Raw genomic sequence first — 24,301 nt, forward strand, 5'->3', positions numbered from 1 at the left:
GATGAGTTAATTTTTAAGCACAAAGTGAATAATTTACCGAGTAATTTTCGCACTGTTATTTTAGGGGTTGTATTACTAAACGTTTCAGAGCGGTCTCTAGGTTTTTGACCAGCAGATACATGCGCTGGAGAACACATGTATAACATAAAAGTGATACAATGTAATAACTGGCCCGGTCTCTGCCAGTCTATGACTTCTTAGCTGTTTTTTTTTTCCACTTTTTACGACAGAAGTGTGACAGAAAATTCGAGAGTTTCCATAAGTAAAATCTCGCAGATTGAAAAGTTGCCCGCGAAATTTCATAAACTGACGGTAAAATAACCCGCGGCTTTAAAATGGACGCTACAGGCCAACATTAAGGTATCAACATGAAACTTGGAATACTTCCTTATCATGACAAGATGCACTTGTAAGATATTGGACCCATTCTTGGCATATTTACCAATGGGGTCCAGGCCCTTCAGTGGGATACTTACGCCCTTTTTCACATGGAAATATTTTTAAAAAAATATGAATACCAATATCTTGAACATCCAAAATCATAAGTTATTCATGTTATTAAGTGGTGAATTGCATATTCTAACACGACCCGCATTTTCTTTTCCTTTTGAACATAGAAATATCGAAAGTGTGTGTTATTATGCAATAAAATCACTGCTGACTTTCTATATTAAGACATGTGACGTAAACATTATATACAGACAAATGCTAAACACTGCACAGATTGCTGTGCAATGAATAATTAAACAATATCATGACACTTAAGTCGTGTCAAAAAATACGTTACCTACATCATATGGAGATACAAATATGGGAAAGGTGCCATCAGTGCTTAATTAGTATGAAAATCAGTAGGTTAAGTTCAGAGATAAACGTTTTTGTTAATGTTTGTTGAGCTTATAAAACGCAAAAACGGTGGTTTGAATTTACAAAGGTAAAAGGTGAGGCAATCACAAGTCAACTAATGGCTGCTTACACGATGAAAAGTTAACAATTTGACACACGGTTACAATGTTTTATAAATGATGATTTCATTTAACACCTTTCGATGACTGCAAAAATCTAGTGATCACTTACATTTCCTCTGAATTACACTTGCGCAGACTTTGAGATAATATTTTACCATTCGGAACTGCCTCGGCTATTATCTATAATTACGGATTGAAAGTAGTTCTAGCACGTCGTTCAGATGTAACCAGAAACAGAGATAATGTAAAACGAATGTATATATTTGACATCTAATGTCTGTTCCGGTACTCTTATGCTTGAAAATATGTCTGACAACAATTTGTAATTTAAACATGCCCAATGATGTTCAATTTTAAACAAATCCGATTAAATGTCAATAGGTTGGTTTTTTGTACTCACGGTTTCTACAACCATTATAATAAATATATGAATAATGTATTGTTTGCTTTTGTACCTATGAATTCACTTATTATTGGTGGACTTTTATAAACTTGTCAACAACTCTCAGCATTTAATTACTGTTTGTTTACATGTTTAGTTTCTTAGCGTAGGTTAGACCGAAATACCGCATCCGTTCTGTATATTCATACTATTGTGTTCGAGGTCCTTATCTGAAGACTGACGGAAAAGGCCGAGTAGTTGCTATTGATATTCTACATCTTTTCCATTAATTTTTAATTGAAATGACATCTCTATTTCCTTTTAGACTATTCGTTTCCTGAACATTTTGTACATTTTGAGTTTTGTTGAATGAAAGTTGTCGCAGCCTTTTAGAGTTTTAGAAATAAAGGATTTTGTATGACAATCAATCATATATCAGATATCTTAATCATTCTTTCATACATTACTACAGTTTCTCTTAGACACTTCATTTATTAGCTCTCCATGAACAGACTCAACAAAGCGGAGACTGCTATTTTTTTTCGCTTTTGTTTTAAGTACTTTCGAACATCTTCCCTTTGTATAATTCTTGTTCACATCATCTCTTGGTTTTATTGGTGTTTTCTTCTTTTAAAATTATGGTTAAGTATATCCGTCGAATTTTGAAAGATCTTCCTAATTATCAAATATGCAATTATTATATAAATGTTTTGTATGTATCTATTTTGTCAAAGAAAATATCTTTGCATCACAGACTACGTTCTGTTGTTGTATACACATGCTTAAGCGTCGTCATTCCCTTAAAATAGTTAGTTTTTGGAACATAGGAACATATTTCTGACTGAGGTACTTTTTTATGTAGATAATATCCATTTAATCAATTCATTCAATTTATTCATCGTTCATTGATTTTTACTGGCATGCTAATTGTTTTTGTTTTTTTATTTTGTTGTTGTTGCTGCTGATGCTGCTTTCTTAATAGAGGGTTTTCATCAGCTCCATACCGTCACTATTTTTTTAACTCGTTTTATATTTTATACAAATTGAAATTTTTAGAATATTCATATCGATATGAATTACATTTAGTGTGTTCTCAGCCATACTGTGATACCGTAAGGTATAGACATGTCAAATAACTGATATTTTGCTGGAGGTGTAAATTTCATTCACATTGAATTAAAATTCTAATTAAGATATAAATACTTAAACCCAGGACGGAAAGTTAAATCAGTTTTAATTTTTGATATATGCTGCCTCGCACTACAGAGAGTAATTTAACAAATAAACATTCATGCAAAAAAAATGATAAGAATCAAATTGTTAATGTTATGCATTGTTAATTCATTGAACTAATATGCTTTTTTCAACTTTAAATCAACAACACTCGAATTTGTAAATTTTGTCAATTATGTAGAACTACATGAATAGTCAAATGCTAACAATTGTTGATAAGACAGTACAAAACTCCGAATATCGGATAAGATTCTATCAGAGAATGATTTAGTCTAGCCATAATGGCACATCTTCATGGTGTAATATACGACAGCGTAGCTCTTACACTTTTGACAGTGTCGGATACAGATGCCAAGAAACCTTTTGCAGCAATATGACTCGTAACGCACGCATTTCACAGTTTTACCTTTTTTGTAATGACAACAAAAATTTCCAACTGGCCATGACCTTTTCTTGCGATCTCCACTTGCTACAAAAAATGAGTTCAAACTTTATTAGAGTTCAAATATGAAAATATGTACGATTTAGAGTTTCTCAACAAGTTCATATTCTGTACATTTCATAATATTTTATTATAAATTAAATATTCTGAATATCTTTGGTTAGATTGCCAATGTTACATGTATTAGAATGATGTGTTTAAATCATTTTTAATGACCCGTTTTTCATGTATTATTTATTTTAAATTTATAAATTCATATACCTGTAGCTTTACTATCAATTACGTCACAGCTTTGTTGTTCCAGCATATAGAGTGACTGGCATTGATCGAAAACATGTGTAGCATTAAGACCCATCCCCATTGCGTCCTCGTAGGATACTGCGTTACGTACATAGCAAATATCTTTATCATCGGGGGTGGTCTGAAAGCAATGTAGGTTTGCAGTTTTAATTTTTATTACCCGAACATCTGAACAAAAGTGTTCTTAATATTAGGGTCTAAAATCTGAAAACATCCAAGTCTTTTATCATAAGCAGACGATTTTCAGCATCAAAACCAAGCATTGAACACTATTTAGATATACGATATACAAATATGATTTTCTGAATTGCTCATGTAAATAAATTTTATTTTTTATTTTTTAATAAACATATATAAATTACTGTTAAGTTGATTTGTCATTACAAAACAACAAGAATGAAGGCCTTCCACCGATATCATAAAGTTATTGTACTAATTAAGCGTTCCGTCGAGGCTATTTATCAATCGCAAAAACAATATACAATTTCGCTCTTTTTCCAATAAATAACTTTGAAATCCTTTCTGTTAAAACCCTACAAATCTAAATCTTAAACGTGATTGTTTAACAACAAACCGCTTGAAGATCCTGTTATTTTATTTTTTCAACATTTAATGTTAATTGATTATTTTAGGGCTATCTTGAAATAAAAAATCTGTTATGCTACATTTTTCTGAAAAGGCAAATAATATTTGTACCAATACCTCTTCAGATTCTGTTTCAATACTTCTCAGAAAACAAGGGTGTTCATCAGCCTCAACTGGTTTGTCAATTTGGAGTCCCTGTGAATTATTTTATTAGATGCATATTCTATAATGATTTTATAAATTTTACAATACAATACCGAGCTTGTTAAAAAGAGAGTTTATTATATTTTTAATTCATGTTCAACATGGATGGTGTGATCAAGGGACGTTGATAATGAGATTTCAATATTTGATTTATTTTCGATAGAAAATATTTGTTTATGCACATTACATCACAGTTTTGTTTGTCTGTAAATAAACTTGTAATGTTGGCTCCAACGGGTTGAGAGACTAAATAAAATCATGTAAATGTTTTTGAATTCATTTTTGTGAATGCAGTTAGCGGGATCCGACCATAAAAAGGTTAGATGAGTAATTGAAATTAGGGAACTTGAATAAAGTATCTTTAACTGTTCGAAAAGTAAAATCAATAAAGAAAAACCTCCTCTTCAAGTATTTCAACGGTGGCTACAACTTTATTGTTTTTGTCTAATATTGTTACTTCTTCCTCATTTCCATGTTGAAAAGTCTCTATATGGAGATCGCCATCCTAAAATAAAAACATGTTTGTAAAAGTAAAAACACTCAATACCATTCAAAAGAGATGAATGACTGAAATGATAAATCAAATTTAAAAGATACATAAGGAACACGAGTCAACGCGTATAAAAACTGTACACAAATTGCAAACACCCAATAGACGTTTTAATCAACCAGAATAAGTTCGCACTGCATAACGAAGTTTTAGTTCTAGTGGTAAAGAATAGAAAAAAGATCGTATGAAATGTGTGTGGTCATTTAAAAAGTTGCTGAGATTAATGGCCCATTTATAAGAATATATTCACTGAGATTTCATCTGATATGTCATCCGCAAAAGTAAATAAATTTTGTATACCCTTGTTTTCAAGCAATGCCGGTTAACCCAATCATTGCATTGAAGGTTTATTTTCGAGTTTGACTTGCGTTACCGATCATGTCTTGTCGCAACGATTTTTATTTGGAGAACTCTTAAGTCGACGCAGCACTGTTTGCGTTGACACACGTCGATGTGTTTCTGTCGAGCGTACATGCAGGTTTTACAACGACACACGTACGTTGTACTATGTAAAAGACGTGTGCGATTTTATAAGGTACACGATGAAAAGATTGGCTCTTTAGTTTTCCATTGAACTTGAAGAAAGTCACGAAAGTCCTGATGACCTTTCTCTAACAATAAAAGATGTTGTCCATCTGCACCATTCTGCTTACTCTGTTTAATCGCATTCCTGGCCTTTTATATTGTCTTAACATTAAATTTACTTTACCACACTGTCAATAAGCATCCTCGACTCCTTTTAAGATACAATGATTTTGCGGGTTTTTTTTCGAGTAAATATACGAGAACATTCATCAAACCAAAAGGTCAATTATGGTGCATGGCAGTCCAAGATTATGCGTGACTTTTGTCTAGTACTAGTTAAACATAGAAACGTAAACGCAGTAAAGACAATAAATTGTCTCTAAGGAGAAAATTTGTCAATGCAGGATAATAGATCAAATAAAAATGACAAAGTCGGTATAGTAAAATGCGACGGTAAAATTTGTCAGCTCAGTCTTTATGTTAATTAGATATTTTAATCACAGAAATGTATTGAAATCTATGAAATAGTTATTATTTAATGACACTATATTTTCATATATATTCATATTGTGACAAAATATAGTATGTACAATTTTAAAAATAACATATTAACTTTGTGATATGTCAAAACATGTTTATTTTATATTTACAAAAAGACTGTTTAGCAATTATCAATGTTTTCTAATATTGAATTTGAGCAAAAACATGAACTAACCTGCACTTCATCAGATTCAGCCCAAACCGATCCTAACACCAAAACAATTAACAATACAGCATTCTTTGTCTCCATTTTAGCAGAATCGGGACTGAAATTGTTAAAAAGTAATATTGCCATAAATCCAAAAAAATCGCAATTCAAACAATATAAACTGCAATTTTCCTTAATTGATATATGCATGCATATAAACAAACAACTTGTAACTTCTTTTCTGTCATACTTAAACGATGTGACAGTACCTATGTTTACTTTTGTAAGAACCTCAGAAATTTAAAAAGTTGTATCGAAAGAGTATTAATCACATGTTGCAATAAAAATTATATCTCAATAATCGTAAGTGTAAAGCGAAATAGAAAACTATAATAACACCGGAAATGATGAATTCTAAATGCTAACTTATAGTATGGTTTTGGGTAAATGATATTGAATTTATACTATACCTGTTCTGAATAAACCAATCATCGAACTTTCTATACCATAAATCATAATGAACACCGTGCAGGATGAATCCTTACTCTCTGGGGTGTATGTTTAATAGCTCTCCACGTACTATTTAGAGGTTGTGAATATATTTTTATTGTTTTGCTTGTACTTGAGAACTCTAGACCAGGCAACTTTTGCAATTCATCCAAACACTTTAGTAAAAAAAAAACTATTATGTAGACCTACTAGAGAGTATTTGTGTTTACGTACATCACATGTGGTTGGCAACTTTATTGTTTTAAAACATTTTATTATCATTATTTATTACATGTATAAAAAATAGCCGTGTAATTCACACAAAAATCTTTTTCCTAGAGAGATTTTATGATTAAACTTTATCACTAAAATCGTAAAAGGAAATCACAAGTCATATGTCAGGAAGAATTATGACTAGTTGATTTATCACTATATACTACATAAGTGTCGTATTAATATTATTTTTATCTGAAGAAAACAAATAATTACAGTCTACAGGAGATAAAAGTATAAACTCTTAAATGTTGGCATTTTTATTTTAGTGTATTTGTAATTTTAACATTACAAATAAAAACACAATAGTATAGCATATGCATCTAAATCATTGAAAGGAAAAGAAAAAAAGTAAAATAAAACTCAGTCTAGAATGTTCTCAATGTCGTGAATATTAAACATAGAAAACATATACAGATTCCTTTTTTGCAAAATCATAATACTAAAATTGTTTATTATTATTTTTTTATTATTATTATTATTATTATTATTATTATTATTATTATTATTATTATTATTATTATTATTATTATTATTATTATTATTATTATTATTATCATTATTATTATTATATCTAAGGCAGGAGGGTAGGTAAAAATGAATATCACAATGAAGTAAACAAGAACTGCAAGTAGGAGATTGCGCTCAACTATTCTCTTCTCGGTGATGGTTAAACAAAAGCCTTGATATTGTAGGAATCATGATATATATTGCACAGTTACGATGATGATTGCTTAAGGTATTACCACCTAATGAAACTATAACAAACTGAAAATTTGTAAAATACAAAATAATATTACGTTTAGTTATAATTTTATTAGACTTTAAAAATATCAGGTAACATATTTGTTTTAAGATGTAGCAATTATTTCGCCAATAAATACCTATATAAATTAAAATAATTAAGTTAAATATGATTTTATTTCCAAAATGGATATGACAGATACATTGATAATGTTTAAAGAAAAAAAGTTGACCTTTCTGGGGTTTGAACTTACGGTCCTAAGTTTCGTTAACAGTAATTCTAGCATATATTAAATACTCCTCAAAATACATTAGGATGGTCATTTCATAAGATGACACGTAAAATTTACAAAATGACATAATCTTGAATGTGATTTAATTTATTTTATGAAACGCTCTTTCTTTTGTAAGAATATTTAAGCATATCAAAATAATATGCGTCTTCATTCCTTATAATGATAAGTATTAAAACTGGCCTTAACAACATATAATACCGTCAAAGTGTACGTTTCTAAGAGGAATGCTAGTTAAAGACAAGAGTAGCGACATTTCATTAAAACCAGTTATATGTTCATTGATTTGTCAGATCAACCTTACAGGGCAAATATGTTCCAGAAAATGAATGCAATTCAAATGCAGAGAGCCGGCTGTAAGAGATCCGTGAGTTCATTGTTATGTATCTTTATCATATTTTATTTGAAAATGGAATTCAATTGCGCTATACTAATCTCATGTTATTCAATTGTGTATTACTACTGTCTGCATATCTATCATTACAGTTGTTCAGTGATTTCTACCACATCGGAATATCAATTGCTGAAAAACTGCTGCTGTCAATATTAGATAAGTTAGCAGATATAAACAACTGACACAGTGGAAGATTAAATTACACGTAAACGCAATGATCGAAATAGTTATAAACCTTTATTATCATGTTTTGTTATTCTTTGCATTTTAACAATAAATATTTAATAACGGAGATAAATTATTGGAGAAATGAATAGAAAAAAAAATAAATTAAATTCTCATCTAATATCAGTCTGTGACACATTTTTTATGCAATTTTCTATGTACAGGAACACATTTTCTCATGTAAGTTTGCAATGGAAACAGAAGATGCTTCCATTGTAAGTGACGACGATACGGACATCTCTCAGCTATCATCAATAGTTTCTTCCGAGAGTTCTGAATCAATGGATGAATGGGAAGATTTTGCTATAGAAAATGTTTAAGAAGAAACAACACTTCCATTTGTGAATTGTAAACCGTTCTGCAAATAAAATTCTTTAAGTTTGATATCAGCTTTAAACTGAAAATTTGACATTTTATGTGGGTATTAAATTCAGTATAAGTACCAGCACATACAATGCAGTACGTACGTACGAACGTATCCTGTACCAGTATCAATTTAATTGCATTTTATATATTATGTATTATGAAAAACATTCAAAGCAGTTACAATAATATTTTGTTTTTCAAGGTTATACAATTTGTTGGGACGATGTTGGGACGCAAGTAAATGTCTGTCATCAGACTCGCAACCATGAAAAGCAGTATTTCACTTGAGCACAAATGTAGCCAACAACCGGGTACAAGCAGTCACCCTAGTGTTATTTAACTGTTATACCGGCATATACATGTATGTATATGTATATGATCAAAATATACGCCTTTTGTGTGTCGACTACAGTAGCCGTAATTCTAATTTAATGTGACTTTACGTCTCTTGTCTAGACGTTTATGATGTTGTATTTTATATTATCTTTAAACTTTTCAACATCTTTGCATGACTGATCTGATGCAATTGTTGGGAAAGCTTTATGACTCCGACAAAGACATTTTACAATCAGTTTTTCTGGCCTGATTTTCTGGCAAAATGAATAAAAAGACGGAAATACAAAGTATAAGATATAAACGTATATCTCTCGACTTTTATTAGTATCCACTTTTAATGAAAAGGGTCGAATATTCCGGTACAAAGATTTCGTTATGGACATTTGAATTTTTCACAATGCCATTGTATATGCGTACATGGAAAATAAAATCCCGAGCGTTATTTTGTTGGATTTGATTTTTAAATGTTATATCTATAATCAGTTAAAAAAAATAATTTCGGTTTATGATTGTAATATTTCTAACCCTCGCACATCGATATCCTGTAATTATGATTACATGCTGCATTATGAAATGTATAAATAATATTTCTGAAACATGACTTATTATATATTATCTTTGTATATTACATAAAAGCAGAATTTAGAAATAATGTTTGAAAAACTTAGGTCTATCAAATAGACGCGAACTCCTGCATTACCGGTTTAACACCCTGAATTATACAACAAATTTTCACAATTTCAAATCTTTTCGAGTGACGTCATCCGCCATTTGCAGGTAATAATTGAGAAATAAATTGCTATATATTTGATAGGTATTTTACAGTTGATTTCAAATTGACAATTGTGTGAAAGTTGTTTACTACGTATATGTAGTAACAATTATAATGTTTGCCATTTTATAGAGAAAATTCCTATAAAGCTGGTGTTGCCTGCGTAAGAATTAGGCGTAACGGATGGACAGTATACAAAACTTACTTACCGGCTCTTTTGTTAAAAACAGTCTAGTAAATCACTTACCGACCGCTTAACAGGTCTGCAAATATATTCCGACCTGTTTTTGTTCTATTGTTCTCTATACAATAGAAAATATGTGATGTCGAGAAACTCGTGCATTTGCATTACACAATATTCACCGTAAACGCAGAAATTTTGAAAAATAACGCTGAATTGTGCAAATTTATATGGCGGTGGGGGGGGGGGGGTAATGACCACTTTAAATAGGAAAAAGGGTGGATATATATTTTAAAGTACATTTCATCAAATTGATAGAATTATATTAGCGCATACGGCTGTTAGGACCCTCATAACATATATTCCAGATTATTTGTGAGAAAAACGAACTGGCTACTGTTCTGGCGTTGAAGTTTGTGTTTCGCCGAGTACAATAACGCACATTTAGCTTTTCATTATAGTTTGCTTTTCAGTATACCTAACACATTTGCCGAACTATATAGCTTCATAAGATACTAGTTTTCGGCATCTATTTCCACAACTATGTCTGATTTTGTACAATCCTGCATTATTTTAACAATTCTGCATTATGGGATATATAGTTTAAGTGTTTAAGTTTAAGTTACACATTTTGTAATTTTGTTTATATATTATTGTACACCTCTTATCATATGTAAATATGCTGAGTGTATCAATAAAACTTAAACTTAAACCCAACACGGTCGATCATTTCCTGGCTTTTGACAACAGTAGGGCGAGTTAGTCTTCGGTCATCTTCTAACGTCTCACCAACGTTTAAATTCTGGCAACAACTTTGCCACTGTGAAATACTTTGGGCTAATATCGCTATACACATCAGCCATGATTGGCTATTGATTTCTTTGGCATTTGTCCCCTCCTTAATGAGGAACTTTATGACTGTCCTGATTTCAACATTCCGATTTTCCAAGTTTGACTATGTGTATAGGTTTTCAAACAAAAAGTAAGAGCAATAATGTACGATATGTCTGAACGGCTGATTCAACTGAAAAGGTGGACTCTGCACAAAAATGAAAATAAACCAACAAAAACTATAATTGTATAGAAAAATAGAGTTGTACGAACTTATCGAATTCCCATAGTTATAAGACATTGTGTAAGTTTCAGAAAGACTATACATGTAGTTACTTTCGAAATCCATGCTAGAGTTAAAGTCTTATATGTGACCTTTAGATATAATTCAGAAATGATACATTAAGTTTCAAGCAAAAACCAACAATAGTTTTGATGTTGCATGTACTTTAAGTTTTGGACCGGTCACGAAGTGTCACGGATAATCAGACAAACAGAAAGACAGACGGACGGACAAACGGACGAGTACATTTATGTCTCCCTTTTTTCAATAATATATTCAAAGTTTTATGTTTGCACTAGTATCTGCATTAACAAATCTTTCCAGAGTTCATTTGTGCCAACTCTAACATTGCTATTCTTTTTTTTTTAAGAAAATACAATGGTAATGATGATATTATTTTATATTTATAGTACGTTTTCCCTGTAAATTCTTTACATTTTCAATTTAAATCATAATTTTAAAAATCAAGATGAGAAACAATTTTTTCTTATTACATGTTTGCATATAAACTTGATTTTGGCTACAAATATGCAATATGCTATTTTTAAAAGGTTAAGACTGAATAATTTCAGTGCCTTGAACATTGTATGAAAATGGTTTGTGTTATCATTGAAAAGTTTTTAGGGCTTTGAACTTAAAATGAAAAAAATAATTAATGCACCATCTGAAATTTTGGCTGCATGCGGGGGAATCCGTGGCATGATGACACATTTCTAGTTTTTTTCTTCTATGTTCAAAATTCTGGTTGCTATGCCAACAAATAGTCTGAAAATATGGCAAATTTAACACATAAACTGGATCCAGGGATAACTCAAAAAAGTACTGAAAATATTTACATGAAACTTGAAATATGGGTAGATGGCAGTCTGGAGATTATGCACATCTTTTTCTTTTCTTCCTATGTTGAAAATTCTGGTTGCTATGGCAACAAATAGCCTGAATTTCAAGATTTCTGATTTAAATTTTCAGCTTTTTCACTATAAGTTCTTTAATTCTTAAGGTGTTTACTTCGAACTTTAAATATAAGTTTCTAGTCATCAACCACATTATATGTGACAAGGTTTACAACTCTAGCACAAAAATTATCAGTATTACCTCCCTTGAACTTAGAATTTTTATGAAAAAAAAAATGTCTTTTTATGTATGAATCTTCATATTTACAGGAAACTAAGAAAGGCTGTGAATGAAAACCAGAACAACTGGGATAAGTTCCTTGATGGAGCTTTATTTTCAATGAGAATGGCACCACAGGCTTCAACAAAATACTCACCTTTTCGCCTTTTATATGGTAGAGAGCCATGTGTACCTTCGGAGCTACCAGAAATGCCTCTAAATTTGGTAATTACATTTTCCTTTAGAATGGGGTATGCTACATCTTAACATATAGGATGAAAACTAAATTAAAGAATTTTTTTAATCTCATCATGATCTTAGAATATGATTATAAAATTATTTTACTGTTATTAACAAGCCTGTTACGATTCTACGCCATTTTGTCATCTTTTTAAGAACAAAATGAAAAATATAAACATTTTTTAAATAATTGTCAAATATATGTACAAGTCATAAGCCCTTGACATGACCAAAAAAGCAACTTGCATTTCAAATGCAAACTTCACAACCCATATTTTTTGCTTGAAATATTTAAAACTTGTTTATTCTAAGATCATGCAACATTTTAATAAATTATATTATATAGTTTCAGTTTGTCAAATATTATAGTTATGTTGCTTAAAAAAACTAACATACACTAAAAATATGTTTTGTCATCGGTAAGCCTGAGAATCGATATTTGTATTCATTGTTTCCATAAATCTTTTTAAAGAGCAATATTAATAAATATGCAGTGAAAAAGGAAAACAATCATGAATACCTTACATATAAACATTGATTTTAACCAGATCAGAGTCAGATTTTTATGATTAACAATTATTTTTGATATTGCATTTACCGAATGGAAAACATGAACTGACGACTTGGCAAACATACATGTTTGTTATCATGTGTGAAAACCTGGAAAAATATTTTGTTAATTGTTATTGGATAATTTTGATTAAAAGAAATTTCCTTGCATGACAATAAGACTCTTCCCTATATTGAAGAGCTGTTTAGGTTTTTGATAAACAGTAATGACCTTTCTTAAATAAAAACAATAAAATTGACAATAAAATTTCCATTGTGTTTTTTTTTTTAGACTGCCGTCCCACCACTACATTCAGAAACGCTTTTGAATGAGTTTGTTGAAGTAACAGAAATGAAGAGGACAGATGTTGAAGAAAAGGTAAACCGTTTATGTTTTAGCAGACAATTACTCTGGTCATTTTACAAATAAGTGTATATGACAGCTGTTATTGGAAGAGAAGAATTACAAATAATGAAAGCAATATAAAATTGAATTAAGATATATGAATAAAAATAAAGTGTCATAATCAATAAGATTGAAAATATTGATAAAAGATGACTGTTTGGATGGTGTATGAAAAAGATTTTAAGAAATATTGTTATTTAGTCTCTTGGTTAATGTTTATATGTAAGTTTTACATATCTCAATAACTATCAGAGATTTGAAACTTCACATAATTATGCATGAAGGGTCATAATTGTATGTCACTCACTAAGTTGCATAACTCTATCTTGCATTTAGAATGATTTATCTCCCCTTTTCTACTTAGTCTCTTTGTTAATGTTTACGTGCAAGTTTTACATATCCCAATAACTATCAAAGATATTTATTTAAAACTTCACATATGCATCTAGGGTCATAATTGTATGTGACTGACCAAGATCCGTAATTCTAACTTGCATTTAGGCTGATTTTTCTCCCCTTATAGACTTGATATTTTTATTTTTTTTCATTTATTTAATTACATAACCTTTTGAGATATAGCCATGATACTTACATTACTTGTTAACAACAGTGATCTGAGTCTGTAATCCGGAGGCGGAAACGGTGTCAAAAATATTATTTTCATTTTTAGTAAAGGTATCAAGTTGATTTTTAACATGATTGGCACAGGTCCCATAACTCTGATTTACTTATTTACATATTAATGCCCCATTTTATACTCGATGAAACATCCTTGTGACAACTATCGAATAGTTGAGCATTGCTGTCCTCCGACAGCTCTTGTTTTTACTCATATTGTGTTTGTATACTGCATAAGTTTAATTTTGGCTACATTGGCAGTAAGGTTTTATTGCACCAATTCAAAATACTGCTAATTTTCTACCATTATTAACCACAGCTATTTTGCTCCAAAAGTCAGATTACTTGACGATGCTTTACAATTTATTTCCTTAATTTTTTATGGAAGAACATTAAACACATAACATGTTTATTATCGTTTGAACAAAAACAAATTAAAAATGCATGTTAAATGAACAGGAAATGTTAACACTTTTTCACATTATAGTCATAGTTTTATTCATAATGTTAACTATGGCTGTCAATTGAATATTGTGATATTGATTTTGAATATTGCGATATTGATATATCGTCGATATTCACCATACGATACAATATCGATACACAATTTTGAATATCGAATTACTCTAAAATCTATTTTATCTTGACTTGTGAAAATATCTCTCCATTTTGTCTAAATAAATAAGTTACTCCTTTTCATATTTCATGGCTGGCTTAACTCAATTTTCATATGCCAGAGAGAAAAAATAACAGAAAGACTTCATTTTGTTTATTTTATATATGATGTCTAAAACAAGCCTATATTACACCATGATCATAGTCTATAATGCATATTAAAATGTATTTTTACTGTACTTACTATTTAATTCGATATATATCGATGTATCGTCAATATTTGTCTTTCGATATATCGATACAAAAATTTCCATCAGTTAACCTAGAAATTGTACTATATGCAATTATATTTAAAAAAATAAAAAAAATTTCAACTGGCAAAGATTGCAACAGATAATTAACAATCATAATAAAAAAATAATATTTGTTTATAGATAAAGTAATGTTTTTTTTTATTCAGCATTTTGTTGTATGTTTTAGGTAAAGCAGAACATAAAGACAGCACAAGAAAAACAAAAGAAAGATTATAAAAAGAGGAAAAGTGTTGGATACCATGAGTTTGGTGTTGGTGACACGGTCAAATTGTTTAACTCAAAGAAGAAAGCAAAGAAGGGAATTGTGTTAGAAGAAAATTATCTAGGACCTTATGAAATTATTAACATTACTGGGAAAAAGTGTTCATTGAAGTGCAAGAAGTCTGGAAAAGTTCTAAAGTCCAATCAGAATATTGACAATATAAAACATTTTAAGAAAGAAAGTGGAAATAAGTCCATGAATGAATTTTTAGAATCCTTATCGAAAATGGGTATTTTACAAGATATTTTAGATGGTTGCCAGCAATTCAATCTTCCAAAAGTGAAATCCATAGCAGACATTGAGACAGCCATGAATGATCCTGTTTACAGCTTTGTTAGTGAGGTAAGATAATAACTATTTTTCAAATACAGAACACTTTCTTGCCTCAGCATGCATTCAAATTTCTAACAAACTAGAAATGTGTCCATAGGACACGGATGCCCCCACACGCCACTGTTCTGTCAATCTTATGACTCTAGGTCAAATATTTTTTGGACTACATGTGCCACAAGTTGAAAACTAAAAATCAACAAAGGGCCATAATTCTGTTAAATTTGGTCGCAGCAAAAATTCCTACCTTTACTACCATCTACACATTAAGGTTGTTAATCCCTGGAAGTTTAAGCAAAATCTGCCATCCGGTTTAAGAGGAGTTGCGTTCAAAAAATTTCTACATAGTATATAATGAAAAAAACAACAAAGGGCCATAATTCTGTTAAATTTGGTTGCAGCAAAAATTCCTTCCTTTACTGCCATCTACACATAAAGGTTGTTCATCCTTGGAACTTTAAGCAAAATCTGCCATCTGGTTTAAGAGGAGTTGCATTCACAAAATTTCTACATAGTATATAGTGAAAAAATCAACAAAGGGCCATAATTCTGTAAAATTTGGTCGCAGCAAAAATTCCTTCCTTTACTACCATTTTTACCTTAAGGTTGTTCATCCCTGTAAGTTTAAGCAAAATCTGTTATGTGGTTTAAGAGGAGTTGCGTTCACAAAATTTCTACATAGTATATAGTGAAAAAATCAACAAAGGGCCATAATTCTGTTAAATTTGGTCGCAGCAAAATTTCCTTCCTTTACAACCATCTACACATTAAGGTTGTTCATCCCTGTAAGTTTAAGCAAAATCTGCCATGCGGTTTAAGAGGAGTTGCGTTCACAAAATTTCTACATAGTATCTAGTGAAATCTTATGACTCTAGGTCAAATATTTTTTGGACTACATGTGCCACAAGTTGAAACTAAAAATCAACAAAGGGCCATAATTCTGTTAAATTTGGTCGCAGCGAAAATTCCTTCCTTTACTACCATCTACACATTAAGGTTGTTCATCCCTGTAAGTTTAAGCGAAATCTGCCATCCGGTTTAAGAGGAGTTGCGTTCACAAGATTTCGGGACGTACGGACGGACTGTCGGACAAACTGACGGACAGACAGACAAGTGCAACGCTATATGCTCCCACATTGTGGGGGCATAAAAATGAAATTATATTTACATCTTCATCAGTAAAATGACTTTAAATGACATATTTAAAGTGCACATTATTATGAAAGTCAATTTGGCAAAATAATGCCCTGTGTATCCTCCTGAAAAGACAAGGAATTATAGTAGAATTCCTAGTTAAGTCTTTAGAAGTGAACATTTTGTTGGTTTTATAACAAGAAATATATATTTAGGCCATTTAAATGATAAAAAATAACAAAAAAAATCTTGGAAACTATTGTTCATTGTCATTTAGGTTTATCTATTAATGGTCACCTTTCTTTGTAATAGGTCTCAAAGAGCAATGAAGGTGTAATGGATGTGGCAGCAGCAATTATTACTCCATTTGTGACATCAACATCACTGACGCAGAAAACAGACATCGTCACCATTGCATCATCTGTTTTTACCAAGGCTTATGTCAGTGACTTAAGTCCTAAAGATGAAATGCATTCCTTGGAAGTATTACCCCCTTTCTTCAAGAAAACACCGCCAATGGAAGATTTAGAGAAGTCAGAAAGAATTATTGTTAATGGGGAATCAGTTGCAGTTGAAGATATTCAGACCCTGAAAGGAAAGGCATGGCTGAATGACAGGGTTAGTTTCTCTGTCAGAATAAAATTGTCCATGTAATTTCAATAAATTTCATTTTAAATCTTTAATATACAGCATTCAGCTTTATCTCCTATTTATTGTTATTGTGTTGCCTTTAAGGCGACATATAGGGGTTAGTTTTGTGGGCAGCATTGTCCCCTTAGGCTTGTCCGGAGCATAAGTCAGTCACTATAAATCAGATGGACTCCAAAACTTGGTATGCATGCTTGTTTCAATGACCCGAAGTGCAGTGCACAAGAATTGTTACTCTGCACGTCTAAAATTTGAGTTATTGCCCTTTGTTAATTTCCATACAAGGAGACACATCCCAATCACGGAGTTCTAGTGTTCTAAATAACCTTTATTGTAATAATAAGACCATGAGCACAAATTTTGAAACGCTTTCAATGTAAAATTTTGCTTCAGAAACTTATTTTAATATAAGGGCTTTATACCAGTAATAAAGTTGATACATCGCGTGTATATACTTGATAAAATTTCAACAACAAAAAGTACATATAATATTAGATGCCATTTTGAGTAAATGGCTTGTTATTTTTGCCTTGTGACATTTACTGAATTTACGTATCCATAATACTAATACATAGAGACTGAAATCCATGCAAATTATACAGATATACAGCCCATCTTACTAATGTTCAGTTCTGCTAATGTTTTTCGCACATCTAAATTATAGCAGTATATAGCTAATTATAATCAGTTTGATCCATAATTATACAAGTTGTGAAATGATAAAAATATTTAAGAAAATTCTTTTTCTACTTTGTAATAAAGTTTTGCATAGATGTCTGATGTCACTTGTTTTTAAAATAACAAATATCAAAAGATATTATATATCATATTACATTAATTCTGTATTTAAACAAATACGGTATTGATCATTCTGACTGATTTTCAACCTTGGTAAATGCATGTATTTGGAAACAAAGACAGGGCACTTTTCTTTAGATGTCCAATAATTTTCTGTGTTACTGGAATTGAAGAAGATTTACAAATTTGTTTACATAAAAGTGACAAACTTAAGAACATTTTATTACAACATTTCCATTTTGAATAATAATTTAAATAGTGAAGATTATCACAATGTCAAATAGCTGCAGTCAACATTACTGCCAGTTCTTAAGATTTAATTTCTACCAAATGTAAATTCTACTATTATTGATTTTATGTAATTTTTAAAAATTTGATCAATTTAAATTTTTTAAAATAATTTGCATTTTTTCTTTTCATACATATGACATTACATTTCAGGTAGTGAATGCATACCTAAAAAACCTGGCTAGATCCATGAATGATACAGACAGACCAAAAGCATTTGTAATACCTTCATACACGGGCACTTTATGGAGCCATGATGTGTATGATTCCCATATGTTTAGAAAGGTTAGATCTCTTCTTTAACATAATGTTCATTGTTTATATATTTCTACACTATCTGACAGTGTACATTAAATAGTCAACAAACAAAAATCATTTATGTCAGGTATTTAAAGTTGTATTGTCAAGAACTTAATTATACTTTACTATATTCTCAATTGAAATTATTTTTCTTCTAATTATTGAGCTAAATTGAATTTTAAACTTTAGTTTATCATTTGATTATTGTTGCTGATCCAATTTCCTTAAATTCATGCTCTTAACTGGGATTTGTACATGTTCCCTCAACAAAAATAATATCCTGGTGATTTCCAACCATAAAGTTGCCACTTTATTACATATTATTTCATTTAGGGGTGTCCTTGATCTAGTGGTTAAGGTCATTAACTTCAAACCACTTGTCCCACACTGTTGTAAGTTTGAGGTGTGCCAGCTTTGTTGAAATATTTCATGTGAGAAAGCTAACTTCAAGAACATTGATGGTTCTACTCAGGTGACTGTATGTGCATGAAATAATGTACAAAGGGGTACCCAAGGTCTTCCTGCAACAGTATAAATAGAAAGTCACCATATGACCTATACAATGTTGATGCAATGTTAAATCCAACAATTTTTTAGATATCCTCACTTCTTATCAATAGCAGTATGCAATTTGGAACATGTAAAACTATTCTCATGATTGCAAATGACCTTTTATTTTGTATTTTGCAGGTGAAGTTTGGATTGTTCGAATACATCCTAATGCCATGGTGCCTAAACAGTCATTGGGTTTTGTTAGTTGCCAATGTACAAAAACGAACAGTTGGTGTGGTAGATTCAATGCATGGAGATAACTCATTTATAATAGCTAGGTTTTGGTAAGTAACACACATTCTTTAATTGTAGCTAGTGTGTCTTACTATCACTTAAATCCACAATCATCTCCTTGATTTTTGTGTCGCCTTGAAAAAGGGGGCATATAGGGGTTACTTTTGTCGGCGGTGTCGGCGTCATTGTCGGTGTCGGCGTCCCCTTAAGCTTGTCTGGAGCATAAGTCAGTCATTATAAGTCGGATTGACTTCAAACTTGGTATGCATGCTTCTTATAATGACCCGAAGTGCAGTGCACAAGAACCGGTACTCTGCACCTCTTATTTATTGAGTTATTGCCCTTTGTTTATTTTTCATACTTTATTTTTGTCCGGGCCATTTCTCCTAAAGTAAACATCTATGGACTTGAAACTTCATAGGATGATAGATCTCATTAAGAAGAAGTGCAGTGCACAAGAACTGGTACTCTGCATTTCTTATTTTTTGAGTTATTGCTCTTTGTTAATTTTCATACTTTATTTTTGTCCAGGCCATTTCTCCTAAATTATAAAAGCTTTAAACTTGAAACTTAATAGGATGATAGATCGTATTGATAAGAAGTGCAGTGCACAGAAACTGCTGCTCTGCATTTCTTATTTTTTGAGTTTTTTCTTTTTGTTGATTTTCAAATTTCATTTTTGTCTTAGCCATTTCTCCTAAACTATATTGTTCACAAGGCGAGACATCCGACTCGCGGAGTTCTAGTTGAAATTAATAGGAGTTTTAGAAATAAGTTAGTACAAATAATCATCATTATGAGAGAAAACGGGGAGCAATTAAAACCAAAGGACAAGTCAAATTTGCATAAACCATATTTAATGATTGCTCGATATTTTACTTACTTTTGAAAAGGTTTTAGATAACTTGTCACAAATTATCAATACCATGGCAAGATGCGGGGTTGCTTCCAAGTGTCAGGGGCCTGTTTTTTTATGTGAAAATTCATAACTATGGTTTAAAATGGTGATGACATAGTCATCTTTGTAAACTTAAATATACTTTTTCACTTTTGATGTAAGAGTTAATTGTGATGTAACCTGTTGATATGCTATTTTGACATCACATTTATTTTTAGCCAGTACATGATGCAAAGAGGTAGTGTGTGTGAGCCTGAGCTGGCAGATTGCTTGGTTACTGTAGAAATTCAGACAAACAAGCAACAAGATGGATGTAGTTGTGGGGTGTTTGTTCTAATGGTAATTTTTAAAATAATTTTAAATGATAAAGGACACTTTTGTTCAAACAATACAGCAGAATAGTGCCAGTTGTTTTAACCACACATATACAAGTTAAAGTACTCTTAATACTTGTTAAAGTACACTTGGTAGAAAAAAATTAAATGTAGAAATTTCATTTTGACTTACATATATCTGATAATAAAAGCAAATTATACCCCCACAGTTTAATACAATACAAGATAATGTGCTCATATGTGATGTACCTACAACAGTGTAATCATTGAAAAAAGCTATCCGGCTTTGATTATTTATTATTTAGAGAAGTTTTAATTCGTATTTAAATTAGTATTATGCTTTGATCAATTGAAGTAAAAGAATTACTTCAGAAATTTGAAGATAACCTTTGTGTCCTATTTAATTACAGAATGCTGAATGTATCCTAAAGGGGAAGAGCTGTTTATTAATGCGCCAAGTGCATGTAGACCCATTGAGGAAACATATTAAAAACCACTTACTCCATGCAGGTAGAAAGACTAATGAGAGAGAATGTGATGGTTTGACGTGCAAAAAACCGCGAGGACCCTCCAACTGGATACAGTGTGACATGTGTCATAGATGGTGGCACAGAGTTTGTGGACAAGTTGAAAGAAAACAAATTATTGAAGAATATCTTTGCCAAATGTGTGTGGCTCAGTACCATTAAGGTATTACGACCCTAATGGGCACTATAAGGAACTAAAAAATTGACATCATAGGTCAGATATATACCTGAATGCACAATTTAAACAAAGTTTACCGTACGGAAATCAAGTTATGGCCACTTTTCTGAACTCAAGCTAGGATGTTATGAGGGCCCTTTTTTTAGAAATGAGGAACCTTTAAATAATCTGCAATAACATTCTAATGAAAAATGTTTTCCTATTAATTTTTGGTAAGAAACAAATATACCATTCAGCTAACAATCCACATAAAAAAATTATGGTTTCTACTTAAAATTTATGAAATCTGTGTAAAAATGTTACCCTACCCCACCCATTCTTACCACGTGTCTGACCATTTTTCTACTTAGGGAGCCTAATTTAAAAAATCCTTAAAATGTACCCAAATGAGTGCCTGTTTTCAAAGTTTCCCTAAATTTTTAAAGAAGTATATTGGTTGATCTTGTAAAATATGAAATACTTTTACTGTCTAGTTTTGATTTTATTACACTTTGAAAATATCAGGTACCATATTTATTACTAGATTTAGCATAATTTAGCCAATAAATTCATATATAAATTAAAAAAATCAAAATTAAACATTTTGTTCTTTCCAAATGGGACATGAGAGATACTCAAATAATGTTAAAAGAAAAAAAGAAGGAAAGAAAAGTTGACCCTTCTGGGGATTGAACCCATGGCCCTCATTTTCAATGTAGTTAAGAGTAGTTCTAGCCTATTTGAATACTCTTCAAAGCGGAGGTAATGCATTACGATGGTAATACCTTAATTAATATGGAATGACATCAATTTCAAAAAATCAGATGTTCATAAATATTCCTGCAAAGAAATAATAACTTTGGAAATTGGCAAAATTAATGTGATGGAAAAATCTCCATTTATTGAGGATGTACCTTAATTTTAAAACATATAAGATTGTCAATGTTAAAAGTTGGAATTTTGCTCGTACTTTCATTTCATAACTTTGTCTTTGTTTATGGATTACATTCATATTTCGGGACGGGGGGGGGGGGGGGGGGGGGAGGGTAGACACTTGTGTTAAGACCAACCATGACAAGAAATATCATATTTTCACATAATTTTGATTTTAAGAAAAAAACAAATGATTTTTGACATAATTATTTATTTCATTTTTTTTTAATATTGAAGAGAAGATTTTTATGATTTTTTTTCTTTTATTGTGAATAACACTATTTGTTTCAAACATTCAAATTTTGTACTTTTTAATCTGAATTTTATTTGGATAATACAACTATGATAATTATAGATATCAAAAGTGAAAAGAAAAGGTGCATTAGGACAAGTAATTATTATAAAAGAATATTTTATCAAATTATATTTCCATTTTTAGCTCGACTATTCGATAAGAATAAGTAGAGCTATTGTAGTCACCCAAGCGTCGGCATTGGGTCCGCATCGGCGTAACAACTAATGTTAAAGTTTTTGTAACACCTCAAATATTTTCAAGGTCCATTGACATATAGCTTTGAAACTTTGCACACTTGTTCACATTCATGACCGCAACCTGTAGACAGGAGGAGGTAAATCTATCAAGGATTTTGACAGAATTATGCCCCTTTTTGGACTTAGAATTTTACGTTAAAGTTTTTGTAATACTTCAAATATTTTCAATTAAAAAGGTCCATTGACAATATTAAAATATTTTTATAGAGTCAAATACTGAGAATAGTCGGGCACGCTGTCTACTGACAGCTCTTGTTTAACTCACTTGAGCTTTTTGGATTGGAGGGCTGTCCCTGCCATGGTTATCCACAATTACATATTTTTAATTGACATGAACATTACCATTGGTCAGAATTAACCCTGCTTAAGCTATAAAAAAATTGTTATACATTGTATATTATTATGCAGTTAGTGTAAAGAATGACTCTACCCTTTATAGACCTGGGGTCAAAATTGGCCCCGCCCGTGGGGGTCATAGGTTTTCCTTATATGTATATAATCAAAACTTTAAAATTCTTCTTGTCTAAAGTTACAAGGCTTATAGCTTAGATATTTTGTATGTAATATCACCTAAAGGTCCTCTACCAAAGTTGACCAAATTATAGCCCTGGGGTCAAAATAAGCCCCGCCCCTTGGGTCATAGGTTTTCCCTATATGTATATAGTAAAAGCTGAGAAAAACTTCACCTCTGAATTGACAAAGGCTAGAGGTTTAAATATTTGGCATGAGGCATTTTGTAGTGGAACTATACCAAGATTGTTCAAATAATATTCCTAGGGTCAAAATTGAATTAAGACCGGGTAACTTCACTTTTGTATATCAATTGCATTTAGTACTCAGGTGAGGGCATTGGGGCCAATGGTCCTCTTGTTTTTAAGATTTGCATTTAACCTTTCTTTAAAAAATAATAGTTGAAAATTGTCTCCAAAAAGTGTTGGCCCTTGTTAACTATTTGTGGGAGGGGATGGGATGGGGTGTCAAGTTTTGTCTTTTTTGTTTTATATTTAATTTTAATTATGTTAATTTATGTTATTGATGATGTGAATAAATTATTTTGACTAACAATAAAAATGGTATATTGGTGATTATCTTGGTACTACCACATTAATTGACATCTAGATCTTTATTTGATACTATGGTGATTATCATGATTGTCATCACCACCACCATTATGACTATTATCAGTATGATCTCAATATGCAGCATGAACGCCCATCATTGAGAACATAATATCGTCGTTTTGCTTCCAGCCTTAACATAGATGATCACCATCCTTATGATATCGAATATTTCAACATGATCATCACCACCAACATATCATCATTATTATTATTACTAATAATTAACTTAATAATTACTTATATAATTACATTATTATTAATACCCGTATTTACAACATTGAAAACACGTCAATAAAAAATAAAACAACTTGAT

General features: G+C 31.0%; 2 protein-coding genes across 2 annotated transcripts; one reads left to right on the top strand and one right to left on the bottom strand.

Moving 5' to 3' along the window:
- Nucleotides 1–3,286: 3,286 nt before the first annotated feature.
- On the bottom strand, nt 3,287–5,979 carry LOC132740494 (uncharacterized; the record flags this gene model as incomplete). The annotated part of the gene is made up of 4 exons (XM_060728408.1): nt 5,905–5,979; nt 4,512–4,619; nt 4,028–4,105; nt 3,287–3,446 (listed from the first exon to the last, which is right to left on the bottom strand). Coding segments are annotated over exons 1-4 (421 nt in total), but the record flags the coding sequence as incomplete, so codon positions are not given.
- Nucleotides 5,980–12,192: 6,213 nt separating this feature from the next.
- LOC132740495 (uncharacterized) lies at nt 12,193–23,931 on the top strand. The gene is made up of 8 exons (XM_060728409.1): nt 12,193–12,402; nt 13,259–13,345; nt 15,086–15,523; nt 16,958–17,263; nt 18,533–18,664; nt 19,370–19,515; nt 20,582–20,702; nt 21,109–23,931. Exons 1-8 carry the CDS (start codon nt 12,208–12,210, stop codon nt 21,385–21,387), a joined length of 1,704 nt encoding a protein of 567 aa, XP_060584392.1. The 5' UTR covers nt 12,193–12,207; the 3' UTR covers nt 21,388–23,931.
- Nucleotides 23,932–24,301: the final 370 nt, after the last annotated feature.

The sequence above is a fragment of the Ruditapes philippinarum genome, unplaced genomic scaffold, assembly GCF_026571515.1.
Source record: "Ruditapes philippinarum isolate M1 unplaced genomic scaffold, ASM2657151v2 ctg13776_1_1_1_1, whole genome shotgun sequence".
In the NCBI taxonomy this organism is placed as follows: Eukaryota; Metazoa; Mollusca; class Bivalvia; order Venerida; family Veneridae; genus Ruditapes; species Ruditapes philippinarum.

Coding starts and splice junctions, on each gene's coding strand:
- LOC132740495 (XM_060728409.1), top strand. CDS start 12,208: ATGAATCTTCATATTTACAGGAAACTAAGAAAGGCTGTGAATGAAAAC. Junction 12,403..13,258: donor CAGAAATGCCTCTAAATTTG/GTAATTACATTT, acceptor TTTTTTTTTTAG/ACTGCCGTCCCACCACTACA. Junction 20,703..21,108: donor GTGGGGTGTTTGTTCTAATG/GTAATTTTTAAA, acceptor ATTTAATTACAG/AATGCTGAATGTATCCTAAA.